Source organism: Arvicanthis niloticus, chromosome 15 (genome assembly GCF_011762505.2).
Source record: "Arvicanthis niloticus isolate mArvNil1 chromosome 15, mArvNil1.pat.X, whole genome shotgun sequence".
In the NCBI taxonomy this organism is placed as follows: domain Eukaryota; kingdom Metazoa; phylum Chordata; class Mammalia; order Rodentia; family Muridae; genus Arvicanthis; species Arvicanthis niloticus.
The window spans coordinates 39,104,166-39,126,404 of NC_047672.1; the positions used below are offsets into that span (position 1 = coordinate 39,104,166).

General features: G+C 39.2%; 1 protein-coding gene across 9 annotated transcripts in view; it reads left to right on the top strand.

Moving 5' to 3' along the window:
• Nucleotides 1–22,239, top strand: part of Cadps2 (calcium dependent secretion activator 2) — a 499,527-nt gene that overhangs the window by 453,878 nt on the left and 23,410 nt on the right. For 8 of the 9 annotated variants that reach the window (XM_076913647.1, XM_076913648.1, XM_076913651.1 and 5 more), the window contains 3 exons: nucleotides 5,903–5,986; nucleotides 6,093–6,125; nucleotides 20,661–20,768. In XM_076913647.1, coding sequence (XP_076769762.1) covers nucleotides 5,903–5,986; nucleotides 6,093–6,125; nucleotides 20,661–20,768 — 225 coding nt within the window. Of the gene's footprint in view, nucleotides 1–5,902; nucleotides 5,987–6,092; nucleotides 6,126–20,660; nucleotides 20,769–21,171; nucleotides 21,365–22,239 lie in introns of those variants that run through there. The other variant, XM_076913650.1, reaches the window with a different exon arrangement.

Sequence of the window (22,239 nt, forward strand, 5' to 3'; positions counted from 1 at the left end):
GTTGTCTAAGATTTGGGATAGTAAGAAAAAGAAAATATAACACTAACTGAAGTTAAGCTGCTCTGGCTGAAAGAAGGTCTGGATCCCCACCGGTGTGGCCTCATCGCCTAGGGTGGACCTGACACCTTTATTCCAGTATCTCCATTCAGATGAAAAAAATAGATGTTTGAGGTCACGAGGTCACTAGTAGATCCCTGGTGGCCACTAAACGTGTAACCTTTCCACAGCACCCTACAGAAGTCACAAAGATCATGGAGGGAAAGAGTGGCAAGTCCACATTCTAGTGCTATCCTTGAGTATGGGTGTACTAGCCAGCCCAAGGGAACGCTCATTGGATATTTGTTCCACACAGGCATGCATGCCACGAGACTGGTTTGAACAGGTAGCTAGAGGTGTCAAGTAGAGCATCTGTAAATTGAGGAGATCAAGATGGATTCATTGTGTGTAATGATGAGGATACCAAAGAAAAACTCGGGGGGTGTTGGTCAGGACCAAAAATTAAGAGAGCCAATAGTGAAGAAAGTGAACAACTGTCAGGATGTGTCTCCATTACTGAGACACTCTTTGTCTGGGTGTGAATTAAAAGAACAGCGTGATAATGCTCAAATTCCTTGATCTTTACATATGTTTGAGAAGAAGAAAAGAAGAGGGTATTGGGAGGAAAATACTTTATCATTGAATATATAGTTATATAAATTTATAAAGCAATGTGTGGATGTATATGTATATATTTTGCATATATATATATATATATATATATATATATATATATATATTCTTTTCCACTTTAACCTAAACTCCTCTGAGAAATAAGGTGGGCAGAGAGTAAATAATGACCTGGCTGACTTGATGATATAATGAAACTATCTTGCCAACTCAGCATGGTAAGATTATTTTGATTAAATTTACTTCTTTGGATCAAGGCCATATATGCAGAAGGTACTTGATTAAATCTAAATGTGTGCTTTAAAAAATGGCTTACACAGTTAAGGGCTAGGAGCAGTGGAAAGTAAGGCAGGTCACTTCACTGGGCAGAACAAAGGAAAAGGGAACAATAGGAAAGACAGTCTAGGGAATTTGATCGCAGCTGGGCTAGGTGTGGTGTTTTGGATGCTTGCAGGACAAGGTATTTTAAAAATACATAGCCATTCCTACAGATATCTGTGATCTAGAAAGATGTTTTCAGAGTCAGAACAAAGCTACAAGGACCTGATTCACAGTTCCAGAGAGAGGAGAGAAAGTAAGCCATCATTTTAGTGACGTTCTATTTAAGGAAGAAAGCCTGTTTGGTTTTTTGTTTTTTGTTTTTTCAGACTCTGATTATCTAGTTGCATGTGAAATTTTAATACTAGTTAGCCCTGATGGTAGCAGCAAAACTTCTGCTCACTGATATTCTAAGTCTCACTCCCTTTTTATCTACAATAGCATGCATTGTTTTCTCGATCACTCTTCCTGCAAATGGCTGGACTTTCTATGGAAATCTTTGAAATTTGCTGTGTAAATGATGCATCCCCTCACTTGTTTATTTCATGGCTGAAAAAGCAGTCACCGTGTGAAGAACCCAGCAGCCTGTAGGCCCCATCAGTTCTCTGGATTCATGGGTTTTATATCCTGCTATGAGTATATGAATCACGCAGCCTGTTGCAGTGATTCTTATATCTTCTTAAACTTCAACAGGATATGTAAGCCATCGTGTCTTACGGCACTCCTCATTCTGTTCCAACAGTCATTGCGGAGTGCTTTCGTCTTGCATTTCTTTGGGAGTATGTATCATGAGGCAAAGGCAGTAATTACCCAGACAGACTCCAAGTGTTAAATGTTACTCAAACAAACCCAGTGCATGACATCCACACTAAAGAACAGGGAAACAAAGAAATTGCAGGGTTTCATTCCAACCGAACACCCTCAGGAGAGCAGAAAGCACAAGGCAAAGCCATAAGTATTTATAATCTCCCAGAGCTGTGTGGAGAAAGTTCACAGGAAACAGTTAAAGATGCAGCAAGGAAGCTCAGCATTTAACTGGATTTCTTTGGATTCTTGCTGTTTTGTGCAATTAAAAACCAAATGGAAAATATGCTGTTACTAATCTTGATTTTTAATAAAGCCTGACTTTGGAAGGTAGCTTTTCCACCATGTGGGCCTCGACAACAATCCTACAAAAAAAAAACCTTCCTGTAGGAACTGTGGGTCTCACTTAGTTGGTCCCAGGGGTGCAATCTCTGTAAGCCCTTAGAGTCTCTCCTGTGTTTGTGCCTCCTTGGGGACCATTTGGGATGGAGAGGAACCCAAACAGAGGCTTCCTACTATTGAGGCAAAGAATACTGTGTGGCAGGGCTGAGACCCATACATAGGGTTTACTCTGCCGTAGTCCAGCAGTGCTGTATATCCAGACAAGACAGGCTACCAGGTGCCTCAGTAGAAAGACTTCTTTCCTTAATTCCTAGCCACGAGGCTTCCTAAGAATCAGTTTCATTTCTGCTGTCCTACAGTCCAAACCTTGCACCATGGAGTTATCTGCCTTTTTTATTTTAAACTGTGAGTCCTTCAGGATTATTCTTTCTCTCCTCCCGTTTCTGTATATACTGTGTGTCGAGCTATATCAGCCGCATCTGGTTCCAGTCATATTCACGTTCATGTCATTTCCTTCCACAACTTTGTATACTCCCGAGAAGAAAAGCCTAGGCCTCCCTCTTTCATGTTTGTCTTTTCTGTCTTAGATGTTTAATGACAATCATAACAGAAATGGCATTCAGCAAGCACTTCTTAGGTGCTTGGACACCTGCCGTGCCGAATCATCTCAAGTCTCTCAGTTCTGTGGCACAATGGTGAAGAATATGGGCTCTTTGACAGACCATCTGTCTGCAGAGCTTTTCTCCCATGCTATCCACCCAATGTACTCGAAGCAGGCAGGATCCCAGAGGTCTGACAGCCTCAGTTCCACTCCACATGTATGGACACGCACATTAAATTTGGTTGACTCACATCTATTTGTCTATGAGCCAAACTCATTATTACTCATTGTCGCTGAACAGTACTACTTAACTCAACGTATTTAGATATTCAGAAAACTCATGACTATAATTTAACTAATCACACCAGTCGCACTAATTGTTTCTATTCATCAGGCATAATGGTGCATGCCTTTAATCGCTAATGCACTTAGGAGGCAGAGGCAGGTGGATCTCTGTGAGTCTGAGGACCAGCCTGGTCTACGTAGTGAGTTCCAGAGCATCCGGAGCTACATAGGGAGACCCTATTTGGAAAAACAATCCCAAAACGTTCTTTTTGATATTTTCTAATTTTAATATTTTCATATTAATGACCTCCAGCAGCAGGGATACAACCTGATTCCTCATCTTCTACATCCGTCTGTAGGATGTTTGCCTCTACTGTCCCTTAGCACTATTCACCTGTGTGAACAGACGCCAAGGACCAGGTGCTATGCCTTTGATGCCTCTGGTTGTCAGTAACCATAGTAGTTGTCTCACCTCGTGGCAAATGAGATCACCTGGCAAACACTTGCTCTCAAGATTTGAGCTATAAGAGATGAGGCATTTTCCACAGAGGGCCATTAAGTCTGGAATTCCCTTCCCGTGGTCTGACAGAGCCCTGGAGGATTGGGCTTCTGGGTCTTGGCAAACCACATTAAGTTAAGCTAGGCAGTCAGTCCTGTTTGATAAGAACACTTAATGGGCAGAAAGAACATAGTAAGTAGACTCTGAGTCCTGAGTAATTTGTAATTTTGTTGTTTTCACTGTTTAGAAGCCTTCAGACAGCTGCCCAGCTGAATGTAACTCTCTGAGAAGTACACCTTTGCTCTGCAGTTCTCATGATCATGTTTCTGCATTCTTACATCATATCACAAATGATGTGGTGAAGAAGCCTATGGGGAAGTTTTTGTTTCTTTTGCATAAACTATTTTGCAGTAATTGATCAGCCATAGAGAAAACATTATCTCCTGTGCACTCAACGTGAGTTGTGTGGTCACCAGAGACTAATAAGCCATGTCCCTGGAACTATTATCACTTTGTTGCAGAAGCTGCTATGTGAACAAAAACCAGCCTTCGTTAATTTCCCTTTTCGTATTTAAAAAACCTTGTCAGTATTTTCCCTTTGGGAGTATGTAATTTGTCAATAGCGCATATTATTTTAGATATACAGAGGAAAGAAGCAGGGTAATATATTCTTTTTTTTTATTTTTTCCACTGATCTTCATGTCAGATATGTTTCTAGTCAATAGAATAAGATTTTCAAGTTTTATGTTGCTGAATAGTTTTTTTTATATTATAGAAATATAAAATTGGTCAGTGAGATGGGTCAGCAAGTTAGAGCACCTGCAGCCAAGCAGAATGACCTGAATTGAATTCCTGAATGAGACCCATGTATTAGATGGAGAGAACAGACTCCCACAAGTTATCCTCTGACCTCCATGGATATATATATATATACACACATATACATATACACATATACATATATACACACATACTTTTATAATATATATATATTACATATGTATAATATTACATATATATATAATGTGTGTGATGGGGGCAGGCTAGGGATATAACACAAATTGGTAGAATGCTTGCTTACCTAGCATGCACAAAGCCTGGTTTCGATCCTCAGCATCAAATAAAGTAAGCATGGTGGTGCATGCTTATAATCCCAGCAATCAAAAAGGTAAAATCAGAAATATCAGATGTTAAGAGTCATCCTCAATGACATAGGGAGTTTAAGGCCAAAATAGGACATATAACACTCTGTCATAAAAACGGAGAGAAAAGAGAGGGGGAAAGAGAGAGGGAGGGTTGTAAAGAGGAAGAAGGGGAGAAAGGAAGGAACAGAGAAGAAAAAGAAAAGTTTTAGAAATATGAAATTCCTCTGAAGTAATGTGGCTGCCACTCCTCCTCCTCCCGCCCTCCGTCATTAGCACATAGCTAGCAGAAGAGGTGATGTCGGTGTTGGACTGACCCTCGGGAAACAGGAATGATACTTGAGTGTCACAATTGAAAGGTTTGATAAATGCTTATTAAAGAATGCCATACTTGTTCTAATGTCATAAATGCCCTGAATGTCACACCTCTCTCCTACTGCTCAGTCTTCACTGGTCGGACTCCTCTGTATATGTAGAAAAAGTTGACCTCTAGGCAAGTCATACATGATGCATATTTGATATGTTTAGTTATCATTGTTTATAAGTGTCTGCACAAAGTTGAAAACAACTCTTATTTGTGGTTTAAATCAGGGATGTCCAACCTTTTGGCTCCTCTTGGCCATACTTGATGAAGGACTTTCTTGGGCCACATATATGGGTATCTCCCAATCCATGGGTCACGGATTGCAAGATTGTGTGTGTGCGTGTTCTTTGTATACCCTAATTAGAACTGTCTGGTAAAATCTTGTTAAAGATATTAGAAACAGAGAAAGAGAGGGAAAGGGAGTGGGAGGGAGAGATTGATTGATTGATTGTAACTTGACAGTGTCATCTACAATTGACAATTGATAATCTCTCAGTTAAAAAAAAATAAAAGCAGTGTTTTAAGTGGGTTTATAATTTGAGGTTACGTTCAATGCTATCCTGGGCCAAATACACAGTGACTACTCTATTCTATACCCTTTAAAAAAAAAAGAAATTAATGTATTATTTTCAACAATGGGAAAGGATATTGGAGCTTATGTTCAGAATGATAGAACAAACATTACAAGTTCTCCTGAACTCAGCTGTCAGTTTATTTGGTGGTGGTGGTGGTGGTGGTGGTGGTGGTGGTGGTTGTGGTGGTGGTGGTGTGTGTGTGTGTGTGTGTGTGTGTGTGTGTTATAAAAAGTTGGTTCACAAATTGACCTCCCTGCTTGTAGACTATATTCTGTATTCTCACACTCACCATGAACTCCACTGCAGTTTGTTTCAGTGTTGGAAGGGGTGCTTTCGAAGCTGTCGAGGTATGATGAAGGCACTTTCTTCTCATCCATTCTGTCCTTCACTGTAAGTATCTCAGTGAATTCTCTTGTGTTGTCTTTTTACAGTTACCCCACAGTACTTGTGTACCAGTTAAAACTTCTCATAACTATTCTCTTCTTTCCCATTTAAGGTGAAAGCAGCTGCAAAATATGTGGATGTCCCTGTAAGTAATTTTACATGTGTTTTTCTTCCCCCTTCCGTCCATCCACCTTTCCCTTCCTTCTCTTTCCAAGCCTCTCATAATTATGAATCTGTGATGGTTGGATTCAGTTCTTTAAACAGTACCATCCTTGGGGAGTAGTTTCCTTTCATTAAGCAAGCACTAACCCTCATGATAAAAGTTTGGCAGCAGCATTTCAGCAGATCTTACTTTTTCTCCTATAACTTGGGAGCTGTCAGAAAATTAGTTCACCATGAGAACTTGGCATTAGAGCTTCAAAGAGAAACTTTACAGCCCCCTGGGATAGGACAGACCACACCTTACACTATATAAAACAGTACTTGGTCTTCTTGATCTTTATATGAAGGTTCTATCTAACTGGTTGGTAGTAACAATTAAAATAACAATAAAGGTTCAGTTAGCTCCATTTGTAAATACAAAGGTAGCAAATCAGTTGTAACTTGTTTAAACATTGAGTTTTTTGGAAGACTTCTTTGGAAATAAAGAACTAATAAACAGTGTGACCTATAAATTTTTTCAACACTTTAAGATACCAAAAGTAGAAATCATGGAATAAAATAAACCCATAAACCAATTTAGTATAGTATTTTTAAGATGTACTGAATTAACTTGGGCTTTAAATTCTCTTACTATCACAATCAAATATATGGGTTATGGATAATTAAAGCATGTTCTGACCTAATTATGATTCTGAGCATATGTTATCACTTTTCACGCAATTAGAGTAATGTCCTTAAACCTAGCAAATTGCTATATATGACTTACCTCCTTGAGGTTCAGCATCCTTGGAGCAAAGCATTGATATGAATGTGATTGGCATGACTGCTGAACAATGCTTGAACAATGGCTGCAGGTGGCTTTTAGTTTTAGAAAGCTTACCTGCTGCATCTTGTCACCAGTATGACTGATGTCATAGTCTCTTTTTATTAATTTATTTATTCACTCTATATCTGATCGCAGCCCCCTCGATCTTACCCTCCCAGTCCTATCTTACCACTCCCCTATTCCCTTTATCCCTTCCCCTTCTCCTAAGAAAAGGGGAGTGCACTCCCACCCCTGGTACCAACCCACCCTAGCACCTCAAGTGACATCAGAACTAAGTATATCCTCTCCCACTGAACAGACAAGCCAGCCCAGCTGGGGAAAAGGGAGCCAGTCTAAGTCGGAGATGACTCTGATCCAGAAGGGAACCCACATGAAGATCAAACTGCACATCTATTACATGTGTGTAAGGAGCCTAGGTTCAGATCATTCGTGCTCATTGGTGTTACTTCAGCCTCTGTAAGGCCCCATAGGCCCAGGTAGTTGGCTATGTAGGGTTTTTTGTAGTGTCCTTGACTCCTCTGGCTCCCACATCCTGCCCCTGACTCTTCTACAAGACTCCCTGAGCTCCTCCTAATGTTTGGCCTTGGGTCTCTGCATCTGTTTCCATCAGCTGCTGGAAGAAGGATCTCAGAAGACAGTTATGCTAGGCCCATCTGCAAGCATAGCAGAGTATCATTAATAGAAATGGGTTGGCTTTCTCCCATGGGGTGGGTCTCAAGTTGGGCCCATCATTGATTGATCATTCCCTGGATCTCTGTTCCATCTTTATCCATGCGCATCTTGTCAGCAAGGCTAACTTTGGATCAAGGGTTTTGTGGGTGGCTTGGTGTTCCCCTCCCCACTCTGGAAGCCCTTCCTGGCTATAGGAGGTGGCCATTTTGGGCTCCATATCCCCTGCTGCTAGAAGTCTTTACTAGGGTCACACCCATATCCTCCCAGGAGCCTAACCCTAATCCCTGTCCCAGGACTCATGCTAGTTCCAGAAATGCCCCCCACTCATTTTTCTTCTCTCTCTCAGCCCCTCTAACCCCCAAGCCGGTTCTCCCCATACCTGATCTCCACCCCATTCTCCTCTTTGTTCACTATCTCATCCACTTCCCTATATCCATTCACTTCCAATGTCTATTTTATGCTGCCTTCTATATGAGATTCAAACATCCTCCTTTGGTCTGTCCTTGTAACTTAGCTTCTTTGGATCTGTGGATTGTAGCATAGTTACCCAGTATTTTACAGCTAATGTCACTTATTAGTGAGTACATACTATGCATGTCTTTCTGAGTCTAGGTTACTTCGCCCAAGATGATATTTTCTAGTTCCATCCATTTGCCTGCAAATTTTATGATGTCCATGTGTTTAATGACTGAGTAGTATCCCATTATGTAAATGCACCATATTTTCTTTATCCGTTCTTCAGTTAAGGGACATCTGGGTTGTTTCCATTTTCTGGCTATTAAAAATAAAACTGCTATGAACATAGTTTAGCAAATGTCCTTGTGGTATGATGGAACATCTTTTGTTCCATCAAGTGGTATAGCTGGGTCTTGAAGAGATCTAGTCCCAATTTTTTGAGAACCAACACATGCAATGGAGGACTGTTCCTCTTGCTCTGCATCCTTCACCAGCACGTGCTGTCACTTGAGTTTTTGATCTTAGCCATTCTAACGTATATAAGCTGGAATCTCAGAGTCATTTTGATTTGTGTTTTCCTGATGACTAAGAGTATTGAACATTTCTTTAGGTGCTTCTTGAATTAACTATTAGAGCATCCTCTGTTGAGAATTTTTTGTTTAGCTCTGTGCTCCTGTTTTTAATTGGGTTATTTGGCTTGTTGGTATTTGATTTCTTGAGTGCTTTATATATTTTGGATATTAGCCCTCTGTCAGATATAGTGTTAGTAAAGATCTTTTTCTATTCTATAGGCTGCCATTTTGTTCTATTAATGGTGTCCTGATGCCAACTGGACTCTTTGGGGAGGCAGGCAAAGCCTTGGTTCTGACAATGGGTCTCAGGGAACAGCACACTGCTCACCTGTGCTTGCTGTGCCCCAGGTGGAACCAAGGACCTCCTTGGCTCCTCTCTGCTGGCTGTGGCCCAGTTGAACAACCTGGCAAGAATAAGGCAGGGTGATGTCTAAGCTGGGTGTTCCTGACGTTTGTCGGGGTTTCTTTGGAACGTGTTACTTATAGAATGACTCTCAGAGAAGGCTTCCCACTGTATCATTCTTGTACTTAGAATCGGTGCTGAGAAATAAATAGGGGTAAATACATGCATAAAGGAGATAATAGGAAAATTAAGGAAAAAGTTTTATATTTTGTCTCCAGAAGGGCAGGCCTTCATACACATGGGTACTTCATTGGACTACTTATGCATCTTATTAGCTTGCATTTTTATCTTGAATTTAAGTAGAATAGGATATCATCATTATTTGTATCTCTGTAGCTTTTGAAACTTTCAATTTTACTATGAACTAGATCCTCATTACATCACAAAATCTTAGTTGAGAGAGGCAGAAAGTGCTTCATTCATTCTCCTCAGAGCAAAAAGATCAGCCTTTGACATCTTTCTCAAAGATCCTCTGAGCTATGTTTTGTTACTCCAGTGACTTCAGGCTGGCTGTTAGGCAGCCTCCTCTTAGTTTGATGGACTGACCTGCTTTTCTGTGAATTCTGCCTGTTAATCCTAGTTCTGCTGTTCCTTCATCAGGGAAGTTCTTAAAATATTTGTTGTTCTTTATCCCGGCTCCTCTCCCCAAGAGCTTCAGTGCTATTCAAATGCATGTATTATCTGAACAACTCTTACTATTAAAATTAAAAAAACCTAAGTCTTCACTGAAACCACTGATAAGATTATGTTTCATGTGTATCAAACCATGGGCATTATTAATGAAATGTACATCCCAAACTTCCATCAGCTCAGAGTCTGAGAATAAGGAATGTAGACATGCCAAATTAAGCAATGTTATGGTGACCCTTCCCACGCTCCCCAACATACCTATCACTGTCGTAGAAGAATTTCAAGTGTCATGGTCATTTCCCAACTAAGTTACCTTTTGGAGCATAGCTATCTGTCCCGTAGAGGTGTCCTGGTGAGGGCAACTGTCAGTGGATGAATTTTTCCCTCATATCTTGACCTTGCAATTCTATTGCAAATGTCTATTAATTTTAAAATTATGAGGTCCTGCTAGCTATTATTATTATTTATGCTCATGCTCCAGCAAGTCTATCTATCTGAACTGGTCTTTTAAGAAAAATTTATAGAGAAAGGATGGTACTGGCTCCATTTTTATGAAAAAAAATGAAGACATCATAGAACCATATACCAAAAAAAAAAAAAAAGAAAGAAAGAAAGAAAGAAAGAAAGAAAAGAAAAAAAGAAGTATGTATCCTTCAAAGGAAAATATAAAAGAAAATATAGAGGACCATGGGTTTGACAATGAATATTTAGATACAACACCAAAAACATGGTCTATGGAAGGTATAGATTAGTTGAACTTTAAAAAGTTGACAAGTGGGGGTGGAGAGATGGCTTACCACTGACCCTAAAGTCCTGAATCCAGTCACTAAAACCCACATGGTAGAAGAAAAGAACTGACCTTGCCATGTTGTTCTCTGACCTCAACACACAAACACACACACACACACACACACACACACACACACACCTACACCTACACAACTGGGGGTACCCACAATTAATTCATTGGCCTAGGACTTAGTAATGGCTGTTTTAATTCAGTTTTTTGTGGCCTTGGACAGTTGGATTAACTGTGTGGCCATGGACTTTTACTTAAGTGACCTCAGCTTAGTCTTCTATAAAATGAGTGAAGAAGTTATAGAATTTGCATTATTCCTATGGCAAGCTTTGAATTCTGAGTATCTGTTTAAGTCCCTCCAAGAGAAAGAGAAAGATATCCCCCAGGGGATGATGAGAAGATAAATGCTAGGGGAAAAAAATCTGTGAAAGAATAATGCCTTCTCACAATGCTGCCACTTGCTGGAAATTGTTTTGAAAACAAATCAGTAAAAAACAGTTTGACGATACAATAAAAATTACCTACAAAATTAAATATTTATATTCTAAAAGGGGGAGTGAGATTCATGCTCCCAAGACCTACTCGCTTGAAAGTACCACACAGTTGAGGATGAGGAAGAGAAATTGTTGAGTCAGCAATGGTGGTGCATGTGTTTTATCCCAGCAAGTTGTGGAGCAGCCAAGGCTGCATTTCCCTGGACAGGATAAATGGGTGAGGAAGAGGAGAGAGGGCAAGTCTTTAAATTTTGCAGCTTAAGTATTGCATGTCATGAGCATAATTTTAGCAGATGCACCTCACCATCCCATCATAGAGCTGTAGAGAGTTCATGTTGGCAAAGATTTCAGATGGTTTGAAATTTGGAGGGACTATAAAACAGGTTCTCATGTAAACCAGGTTGGTCTGAAATTCATTGTATTTGAGGATTACCTTAAAATCTTAATCCACATACTCCCTACCTTCCAAGTTCTAAGAACATAGGCGTGTAGCACCATACCCAGTTTGCTAAGTTTTTTTTTTTTTAAACAAAATAATAATAGTTGTGGTAATAAGCAGTCGCAGTTCCTAGAAGAAAGGAACACAGATGTAAGAGTGTCAGCCAGATGTTAAATGCAGGACCAAAAGGACACTGTTTACATTGGCTTTATAAAGCGAGCACTAGGCCCAAACCAAAGCTTGGTAGCATTGAAGTACTATGTGTACTAAAGTTAACAACAATTTTTAAAATCGCCCATCTGGGGTAGGAGAAACACTGCTGAAGTTAAGAGCATGATTACTCCTGTAGAATATCCAAGTTCAGTTCCCAGCATGCTTGTCTGGTAGCTACCAACTGCCTGTAATCCCAGCTCCAGAGGATCTGATACCTCTGGTCTCCAGTGGCTTCTGCATTCACAGGCATACACACACACACACACACACACACACACACACACACACACACATTAATTTAAAAAAAATTATGCCAATCCATGGCATAGGTAAGATGTAGCTAAAAGCACTATATGTTTTCAGTGTCAGGAAGGGCAACAAGGTGACTCAGTGGTTAAAGGCAGCTGGAACCAAGCCTGATGACTTGAGTTCAATCCTCAGAATGCAGAAGGTGAAAGAGAACCAGCTCCCAAAAGTTGTCCTCTGACCCCTACACGTGAATGCACACACCTTTCACAAATACACATGAACACATGTATACACAATAAATTAGCTAAAATGTAATAAAATGGAAATTAGAAAGGCATGGGAGACTAGGCTATGCCTTTGTCGATAAAAGCACTTATTTCTCAAGTGTGAGAACTTGGGTTCAGTCTGGATCTCTGGAGCCAACATAAAGCCAGATATGATATAGCTCCTGTCTATAATCTCAACATTCCTACAGCAAGATGGAATCAGGGAGATGGAAATCTCCAGAAGAATGTGGGCTAGCTAGCCTGGTATATCCAACAGTGAACACCAAAAGGGATGCCTTGCCTCAAAGAAGGTCAAAGATGAGAACCAATGCCCACCATTGTCCCCTGGCCTCCATAGGAGCACTGTGGCAAGAAGAAGCCCCAGTCATTCTCAGGAGCATACACACGCAACAAACATACAAAGTTAAATAATAAATAAAAACCTTTGTACAGTATCATTTGAAACAATAGTGTTGGGTATCTTTTTTTTTTTTTTTTTAAATCAAGTGTCATGGTTCATTAGGGGAGCCAGACTGCCTGTGCCTGGCTTCTCCCTCCAACACTCAGCTTATAATATCAGTGTAACCCTGGGCACCAATTTCTTTGTCTATTAAATGAAGATATAATTATACCTCTTCCAGGCTTATTGTGACTAAGTACTTTCCAGGCTTCCTAGAGTGCAATTAGTACTCAGTAAATGTTAGTTATTATCATACATTACCATTGATTAGAAAATAAAATCTAGTGGCTACATTCTACAAAATTGGCATTTATTGATTGTATCTGTATTACTGGGGACAGATCACATAAGAAATTTTAAAACAGCACACCGTTTTACCTCTCCTGTAGAAAGCTGCCATAGTAGTTTAGGGTTTCATCCAAGAAACTTGGAAACAGTAGCTTGTGAGGATAAAGTGGGAGAGGGAGAGGAGTGTGTTTATCCTGAGAGGAACTGCGTATAACAGACAAGATGGCCAGTTCAGTATAAGTGTTCTCTTCAGTAGCAATCCTTTCAAACACTCTTTATGCTCATTACCAAATGTGTGTAATCTTAAATCTCCCCAAATGTGACATGACATAAAGTCCAGCATCCAGTTTCAGGTCCCTCCTTGGGCTGCTATCACTGCCACACCTGTGGCTCCCACTTTTCTTTCTCTGCTCTGAGGATACTAGTGTCATCTCTGTGTCATATCACGGGGCCTTTATGAAGAGCCATGTAATATATTAGCTTGCTTTGTATTTGTAGGGCATATTTGAAGTATCTGAGATCAGGGCAGGGGCAAGATCTTAGTAAACTCTTTACCATGCAAGCATGAATTCCTGAGTTTTCTTCTCCAGAGCTCGCATGAAAGACCCAGGTACAGTGACACTGACTCACCCTGACTGGAAAAAACCACAGATTGATAGTTCTTGAAAAAGAATATACCAGAGACTGTCCTCTGGTATCTACATATAGTAGACCACTAGTATCCACATACACTAGAATGCACATTCATACATACACACAAATATATATGTGTATATACATATGTACATACATCTATACATGTAGATATATTTAAAAACTATCAATGTATGTAGATACAAAAATGTCAGTGTTCTATGTGTGTGTATTTATATATAGATATAAATATATATTTATATACATATATATATATCACTGATACTGTGCTCTTCCCTTTTCATGTATGTGTTTCTGATAGTGTTTATTATTTAGATGAGTTCACCTATACATTCAGTACTTTACAGCAGAAGGAGAGCCAGGGAGGTGTTGGGGAATACCCTTCCCTGGCAGGGCCTATGTGTTCACCAGGGTATGGAGCAGGGAGTAGTGATGTCCGCTTCACAGGCATAGTGATTCATAAAATCTCAGTGGGAAATTCATTCTACCTTCTTTCCTTGCCATTTCATTTCCAGTCATTATTCACTTTTTTCATTTTAATTATTTGCTTTTAATGCATTTTTATTCTTTGAAATTAAAATATCATTATATCATTTTCCTTCTTCCCTTTCCTCCCTCCAACCTCTTTTAGACACCCCCTCTCATATTCATGGCCTCTTTTTTAAAAAATTGTTTATGTATATGTGAGTATGTGTATAGACATATAGACAGATAGATAGATAGATAGATAGATAGATAGATAGATAGATATTCCTAAGTATATGTATGTATGCACACATATGTTTGTATATGTATGTATACAAACATATCTGTGTGTATATGTGTATATGTATATGTCTGTATATATAAAACCCTCTGTGTGTGCATGTGTTCCTAAGTATATAAACACAACCTGCTCAGTCCATAGGTTACCTGTATGTATATGATTTCAGAGCTCACCAATTGATATTGGACAGTTAGTTGGTGGGCTCTTTCCTGGAAAAGCTGGTTTCTCCAGCCATCAGCATTCCTTGGTTGCTTATACTTCTTTGGCTTTTCTACGTGGCTGCCTAAACAAGACCTGAATAAGGGCGACACCAGTGAACATGCAAGCACTGGAGAGGAAGAGCTTAGGTGCCTCAACCATAGCATTCTTTCAGTATTTTAAATAACCTTCTCTTGGAAAGATTTCCTCCAGCAATAAACCAAAAATGCTGACCTATAAGCGCACACGTGCTCAGAACAACTGTTGCTAGCCATGCTGGAATATAAATTGTGTCACTTCTTTAAAACAAAATGATGCAGAGATTTCATGTGAGTGAAACCCGTGTGAGCACTTCCATTACGGCTGCTTCATACATAGGGCATCCCAGTGTCTGGGACTCTCAGACTTTGTGGGAGGCTTCTGACTCTTATTGACGACTAGGAAAGTACACAGAAGGCCTTCGGAGCACACTCTTCAGTAAAAGGATGTCCTGCCTCAGAAGTCCAGGACTGCCTAAAGTGCACATTCTTAAAATATTTTGTTACATCTTTCAAGTCTGGAAGAAATTTTTTAAGGTTGTGCCATCCTTAATTCAGATTTTTTTTCATTCGTGTGTTTGTGGTATGCGTGTCTCATAAAGGCTTATGTCTCATGCCTTTCGCTTTGTCAGTGGCAGTGTCAAACCCAGTGTGGGCATTTCATTTACAAAACATACAGATCATCATATATGAGGATAGCAGTTTCACACATGATATTGTGTGTGTGTGTGTGTGTGTGTGTGTGTGTGTGTGTGTGTGTGCGTGTGTGTTTTGCTAGAGACCTAACCTAGGGCCTCACATATGTTAATTAGTAGATAACATTTGTCTTACTATTTTAAAAAATAGAAAATTTATTTCAAAATCTTGAAAGAAACACATCCTTATAAATTTTGTTATTTAAATTTCATCCCCCTGCCCCCTTCCATAAGCTAGTCCTCTCTCTACAGATAAACATATACCATCTAGTTTGAAGAGTTTGACTCTGTTCCCTTTGGCTTTCTACATACGTGTAATATAATTGTGCTACTTCATTAATACAAGTAAATTACTTTTTCAAATGGTATCATCACGGGAGTACTTAACTATTCTCTTAAAATATTTGAGAACATATATTCAAAACTAAATGCTTTTGAATGCCGTAGAATGTTTTTCACTGAAATACAAAACAGAAATCGGTGTGTAAATGCCAAAATAATGATATAAATACATTAAGCAGTTAAAAGCTGTTTTTTTTTTTAAACAATTACCAAGACAGTTGAATGTCCCCTGTTAATCAGTTTTTAAGTTATTATTTAGCCTTGCCTGCCTGAGCTGGGCTACAAATGGTTCCTGCCATACTTTCAGATCCCAAAGCTAAGCTTATGTCTCATGCCTTTCATGTTGTCAGTGGTAGTATTGAACCAAATGTGGGTATTTTATTTATAAAACATACAGATCATCATACACAAGGATAGCAGTTTCACACATGATTGTTTCTCTTAAGCAAGATTTATGTTGGATTTTTTTTTAGGATCTGAAAAGTACACTCTTAAATTAAGTCAATTACACTGTACCTTCTAGTTAATCTTTCAGACAGGAAGGGTACATTTGAAAATGTGTCTCCCTGTTAAACCGATGCCCATCATGACAGTGTTTGCATAGGGTATCGTTAACCTCCAGTGGAAGGTTAAGCAGCTTCTTCTACATGTAAATCTGTCACTGTGAAAAATGACTGCCTTGTCATACCTACCTACCCATGAATGGGAAAGTGAATGCTCGCACCTGTGGGATTAGCTAGAGCAGCAGGAAGTAAGAGCGTTTGCAGCATGTAATTAGCAAGGAATTTTTTCTCTCTCTCTTTTTAAGTGGTATGTTCCTCTTGCTGGGTTAACCAGTAATTAATGCTTGGGAGAAAAAAAAAGTGCAAGAGAATGCAGCCTAGCTCATTCACTCACTGACATATTCAGCTACTTATGCAACTGATGTCAGAAGAACCCAATTCCCCCCTCCATGGATACGGATTTTTTTTAAGTTCATGAGGGAGTCTTTTATAACATGAACTTAAAAAAAAGTTCATGAGGGAGTCTTTTATAACTTAATGTCCCTTTACTATATAGCTTTGTTGGCCAAAATTTGCCTTTCCTGATCAGAAGATTAATTTAGGAATTCTTCTTTATGTTTGGAGAAGCTACCCTAATAAGCAAGGTGAGGAAGTGTATGTAGTAAACTGAAGGTTTAAATTGGAAATATGGAAAAAAATTTATATTTCTAAATTATACTTAATAGAGTGCACACCATGTGATTTTTAATTGTTATTTTCTCATATTCATTAAGGATCCTATAATTTAATTACACATAGAGGAAAGATTTCTAAACATGGCTCTGTAGGATACAATATTCTTGATAAAAATGTTTGGGGGCTCAACATCACTGAAGTTTCACAGGGTACTCTTCTGGTGGAGTCGGAAGGCACACCTGCTTGAGCGAGAATTTGAAGCTGCCTCCTCTTCCTCCTCCTCCTCCTCCTCCTCTTCCTCTTCCTCTTCATCCTCCTCTTCTTCCTCCTTTTCATCCTCCTCCTCTTCATTCTCCTCTTCTTCCTCCTCCTCCTCTTCTTCCTCCTCTTCCTCCTCCTCTTCTTCCTCCTCCTCCTCCACAGGGCAGATGCAAACATTAGTTTCATCTATGTTCCAAACCGTACACAAACAGCTACCACCAGAGTGCTTAGCTTGCAGGCTTGTTAAAGCATTAACTCATAAGATAACAGTTAATGGTGTGTCTAGAGGCAGTGACTTCTCAAATGTGTAAATTCCAATGCCACGTAACAAGAGCCTTGGCACAAAGGAGCCCTGAGCCAGCGATAATGTCTTCTATCCAAACACGTTTGTTACTGAAGGTAGAAACTGTTTAAAAGGAAAATTGCATCTTTTTCAGCAATTTATCAGAGATAATTACCCTTCGTGCACCAAATGAAGGATAAAGTGTTTTAAGGAACTATAACTCTAATTGGAACGTGTCACCAGGTGTTGCAGTTACACTCTTTCTTGTGTATATTCTTTTAATGATTATAGTCTCATGCCACAAACTGCATGAAAATATATTCACTAGGTGTGAAATTCCCAGATGTCACAGTTTCGAGACTAGGTAAACAGCGCCAAGATGGAGGCAGGAGCAATGCTAATGAGGGGCGTTAAGAAGTCTAGGCCTTATTTTCCAAGCAAGTACATCTTAATTTGCCAAAAGAGAAGAAAATGCGATTTCGAAAGTGCAAACTTGGACGAGCCTGTCTCCACACACCTACAAAGTTGTGGAACTCCCTTCAGAGTTCAGACTTGAGCATTCTGTTCCTGGAGCCTGCCAGTGAGGGACCGAAATCTAGAATTCTTTTATGTTTGAGCTTCAGAGTGCTTGCTGGTTTGGGTTGATGAAAGATAAACCTTTCCTGGACAGTGTGTTATGAAGTTCAAGAACACAGGAATGTCTATGAAAGTAAACAGGCCAGCCACGACTCCCCCGTTCTACCTGGCCATAACTTGCTTTCCAGTGAGTCTGCCAGGGGGGAGTGACTGATTGGATTAAACTTCTAAGCATCATTTTCTTTTCTGAGGTGGAAATTAAAAGGAGGTGGGGGGCTTGGGTAGGGAGACATGGTGCAGGCAAGGCAAGCCTCCCCTTCAGATCAAGTGTAGCCAGCTTTGCTTGGTGTGCCTTGCTATTTTTGGGTATCCTAGCTTCTTGTTTGCAGGCACCTGCAGGGAAACTCAGACGCTGAACTCCCTCAGTAGTAAGTAAAGAACACTGGCCTCGTGTCACTTTCATTCCGTGGCAGCATGCCTCATGAAGGTTCTCGTTTTCAGTGTTTTGACAAAGTTTGAGAGGCACTGGAAAAAAAAAATACTTACCATTTGGGTCTTTTGCCTCTGTGGAACCCACAGCTGGTAATCTGAGCAAATGGCCCCCACCTCTTCACTTGAAAAACTGGTGTATAAACTTCACTTCCCCAAAATAAAAGCAACTTAGATTTTTGGTCATTATCCTTGTGGTTATTTATACTTTCAAACACTGGTTATGAGGATTATACAGAAAAGCAAGGAATGGGTTTGTTCAGTCACCCCCCACCCCACCAGGTTGACCGTGTATTGCCTACACTGCATATGGATGCTCTTAAAGGAGATGCTTGTGAGAACATTTGTATAAGTAGTTATTTTAGATTTCAATGTAATTTAGTTTTATCAGAGTTCCGACTGTAAAAACTCCTGAGTTTTTGTTCTCCGTACTTTAAGGTGAATTTATGTTATCAGGGATGGGGGTATAGCCCAGTTGAAAGAATGTTTGCCTAGCATGCAGAGAACGCTGTATTCCATTCCCAGCACCTCAGACACTGGCATGATGCTACACAATGCTAATTCTAGCACTTGGGAAATGGAAGCAGAGAGGATCAGAAGTCAGAAGTGAGCCTTAACTACATAGCTAATTCAAGAACCCCTGGGACATAGGGGACCCTGTCTCAAACAAGCAAACAAAACAAAACAACAACAACAAAAACAGTTGTTTTTAAGCACAGAAAAATAAGCATCTAACAAAAGGCTGATATTTATCACTGAAATCCAATAGCCTGGTACCTATAAATGCAATGGTTTAAGATAAACAGTCTGTGCCATATACAATATCAATCCACCATCCACAAAAAAAGCATAAAGTAGCAGAGTCTCCCTCGTAAAGAGATGCTCTACCATGTTATCATTGGTCAGGGCTATGCCTTGTGCTGCTTTTGCAGAAACAGTAAGAGTTAAATAGCTCATGTCCTCTTTGACCTGATTTTCTATCAGTGTTCACTTCTGTACATGAAGGCTAATAGTAAAGGCTGTGAAGCACATCCTATGTCCACGAGACCGTGTAAGCTTAACTTATCTGACTTGGCCATCAGTTCTATTGTTATGTTCTTACTAATGTTATACACTAACCAAATAATTCAATGCAGGTTGAGTCAACCCCAGATGTAAGTGATGTAAGTAATGTTTTCCATCAGTCAGCCTAGCATAAGAAACTTGAGAAAGACCTAATGATAAGTTGAGAAGGAAATGTCTTTGGCAGCCATGAAGATTTGATCCTCAACCTATTTTTTTTTTAAAGTCTATAGCAAGAAGGAATGATGCTAACCAACCTGCCCCTTCTAACAGGAGAAAATACTAAATACTAGATAATTTAGCTAGTTCATCTCTTTGGTCCTACATGAGACACAAATTTATTGATATCCTCACTGAATTTCTGTAACATAATAAATCTATAAAATAGTATAGGAAAGTTAATGAATACAAGCAACAGACAATCCAAAAATGTTTTGTTTTACTTTGTATTGCTTCCCCAAGTTTCTTAGTATTACTAACCTTAATGAAATAACATTGACTTTGTATTCCTTGAACACCCACAGTACTCAAAAGAGACAAAAGTAGGACAATTAGCAGTTTTCATATCACTGATAAGCCAATAGCAGGTAATGAAAAGTCAGTTGTATAATACTTCCAATTAAGAAATAGTATTTCCATTGAGAAATTTTCTTTTGCTCTCATTTATAATTCTTGACACATTGTCTTTTCAAGATACCCATTCTTGAAAACAAAAATATGTACAGGAGGCTGGAGATATTTCTCCCCAGTTAATAGTTACATTCTACCCTTCAGAGAACCTGAGTTTAGTTGCCAACACCCATGCTGGGCAGCTCACAATTGCCTGTGATCTCCAGCAATAGGATAGTCCAACACCTCTAGTATCTGAGGGCACCCACACTCACCTACACATGCCCACACACAAGCACAGACATACAAATAATTTAAAATCAAATAAAGCTCTTTTTAAAAATGTTCATGAGCTTGCACCCATGTATTCCCAGTCATCTTAACAGTAATAGCTGTGGTTTTCAGTAGTGAAGATCTGTGATAAACTCTGACGAGTCAGTCATCATTGATTCGGTCTAAATATATTTCACAGGAACGAACAATTTAAACAGCTATCAAAATTGTTTCCTAAAAAAATAAAACTTCTAAACTCATTAAATAAAAGTTTAAGAAATGAAAAATGACTTTTTTTTTATTCCATGTGCTTTTCCCATACAACAGAAACCAGGAATGGACCTGGCAGACACCTACATTATGTTTGTTCGGCAAAACCAGGATATTCTTCGAGAAAAAGTCAATGAAGAGATGTATATAGAAAAGCTGTTTGATGTAAGTAGCTGCCACAGGTCACTGAACATTTTTATCTTGATTTAAAATATTGGTGTGTGTGAAAAATATATGTGATTATTTTTGTCAGTACTAAGGTCTTCCTTTAAGCATAACAACTAGGGATGGGGGTTTAGTTGTAGATACTTGATCAATTTACTATACAGGTAACTAAGAAAGCACTCGACTTAATATCAGTGTTGTCAATCACTCACAACTAGGAGCTCTCAGTCCAAAGGAAATGGTATCATGCTAGTGACAGGATTGGACAACATGCCTGAGTGCTGATTCTGAAATTAGGTGTTTCCTTTGGAGTGTATTTACATGCATCTTCTCTGCATTTTAGAAATGCTTTTCTGGCAGTTTCATTTAATTATGCAAGTTACTGCAAATGTTTTCATAACAGCAATTCACGGGCTTCATGGTGACACTTCAGCTGTGCAGTTGCAGAAGGTCCCACTACATCATCGTCTCCGCCATGGTCTGTCGTGTCCGTGTATGCTGTTTGTATGACTGGGTGGTCAAAGTGAGCCTTACTCTCTTGACTTTATGTTTCCAGGCCGTTTTACAATAAAAGTATCATCTGTTTTAATAAGCTATGTGTTAATATGTGTGAAGAGAATGATTTTCTAAAAGCTTTGATGCCCTGCAGGGGTAGAAAAATTATCATCTATCCAGCTGGCTCTTTTACAAAATACTGAAACCATATTAGCAACTTCTGCTTCCATTTGGAATTGCTCTGAGTTGACGGGCATATGTTTTATTTCCAACTTCTCTCTTACTTTTTTTTTTTTTTTTTTTTTTGCTTATGTGGTAATTTTCAGAAATGTTGAACAGAAGAAGAGTGAGTTAATGCCATTTCTGTCACATTTCTTTCTAGCTGGAGAATATACATATTTCATGGAGAAACAAGGTAGAACCATTCTGCAAGTAGTCCCTCTAGATGTAAGCATCATTGGAAGGCAGGGTTGTTTTCTAAAGATCTTCAGTGGTGTTTGTCTTGGTCACCTAAGTAAATGTAGAAAATTTTTTCACCTCAAAGATATCCCCAACCTTAACTCCTCTTCAGTGGCTGAAATTCAGAAGGCTGTGTAAGTAACTTCAATAATTATCAGAGCTAACTGAAGCAGATCCAGGAAGGCCAACCAACATTCACACAGTACCTTAATTGCCTGTTATCTGTTCTTTCCTCCTGAATCTTAAACATCTATTTTAGTCAGGAAATTCTCATTTTTGTACATCCACAGTAGAGCATTGGACTTGTTATTTGTACAACATTTGCAATGTCCTCAAACATTCCATTTTATTTAAAGTTGCACATATTTATTACTTTAATTAAAAATGAAAATGAACCCTGACTCTATTGGTATGTCATTGAGAATAGCATATATGAGGGGGTACTAAGAGCCCCTAATTAGCCAGGGCTGAATTTGCCTCAATTACAGTTAGTAAATGAGAGGTTATCAAGTATGTG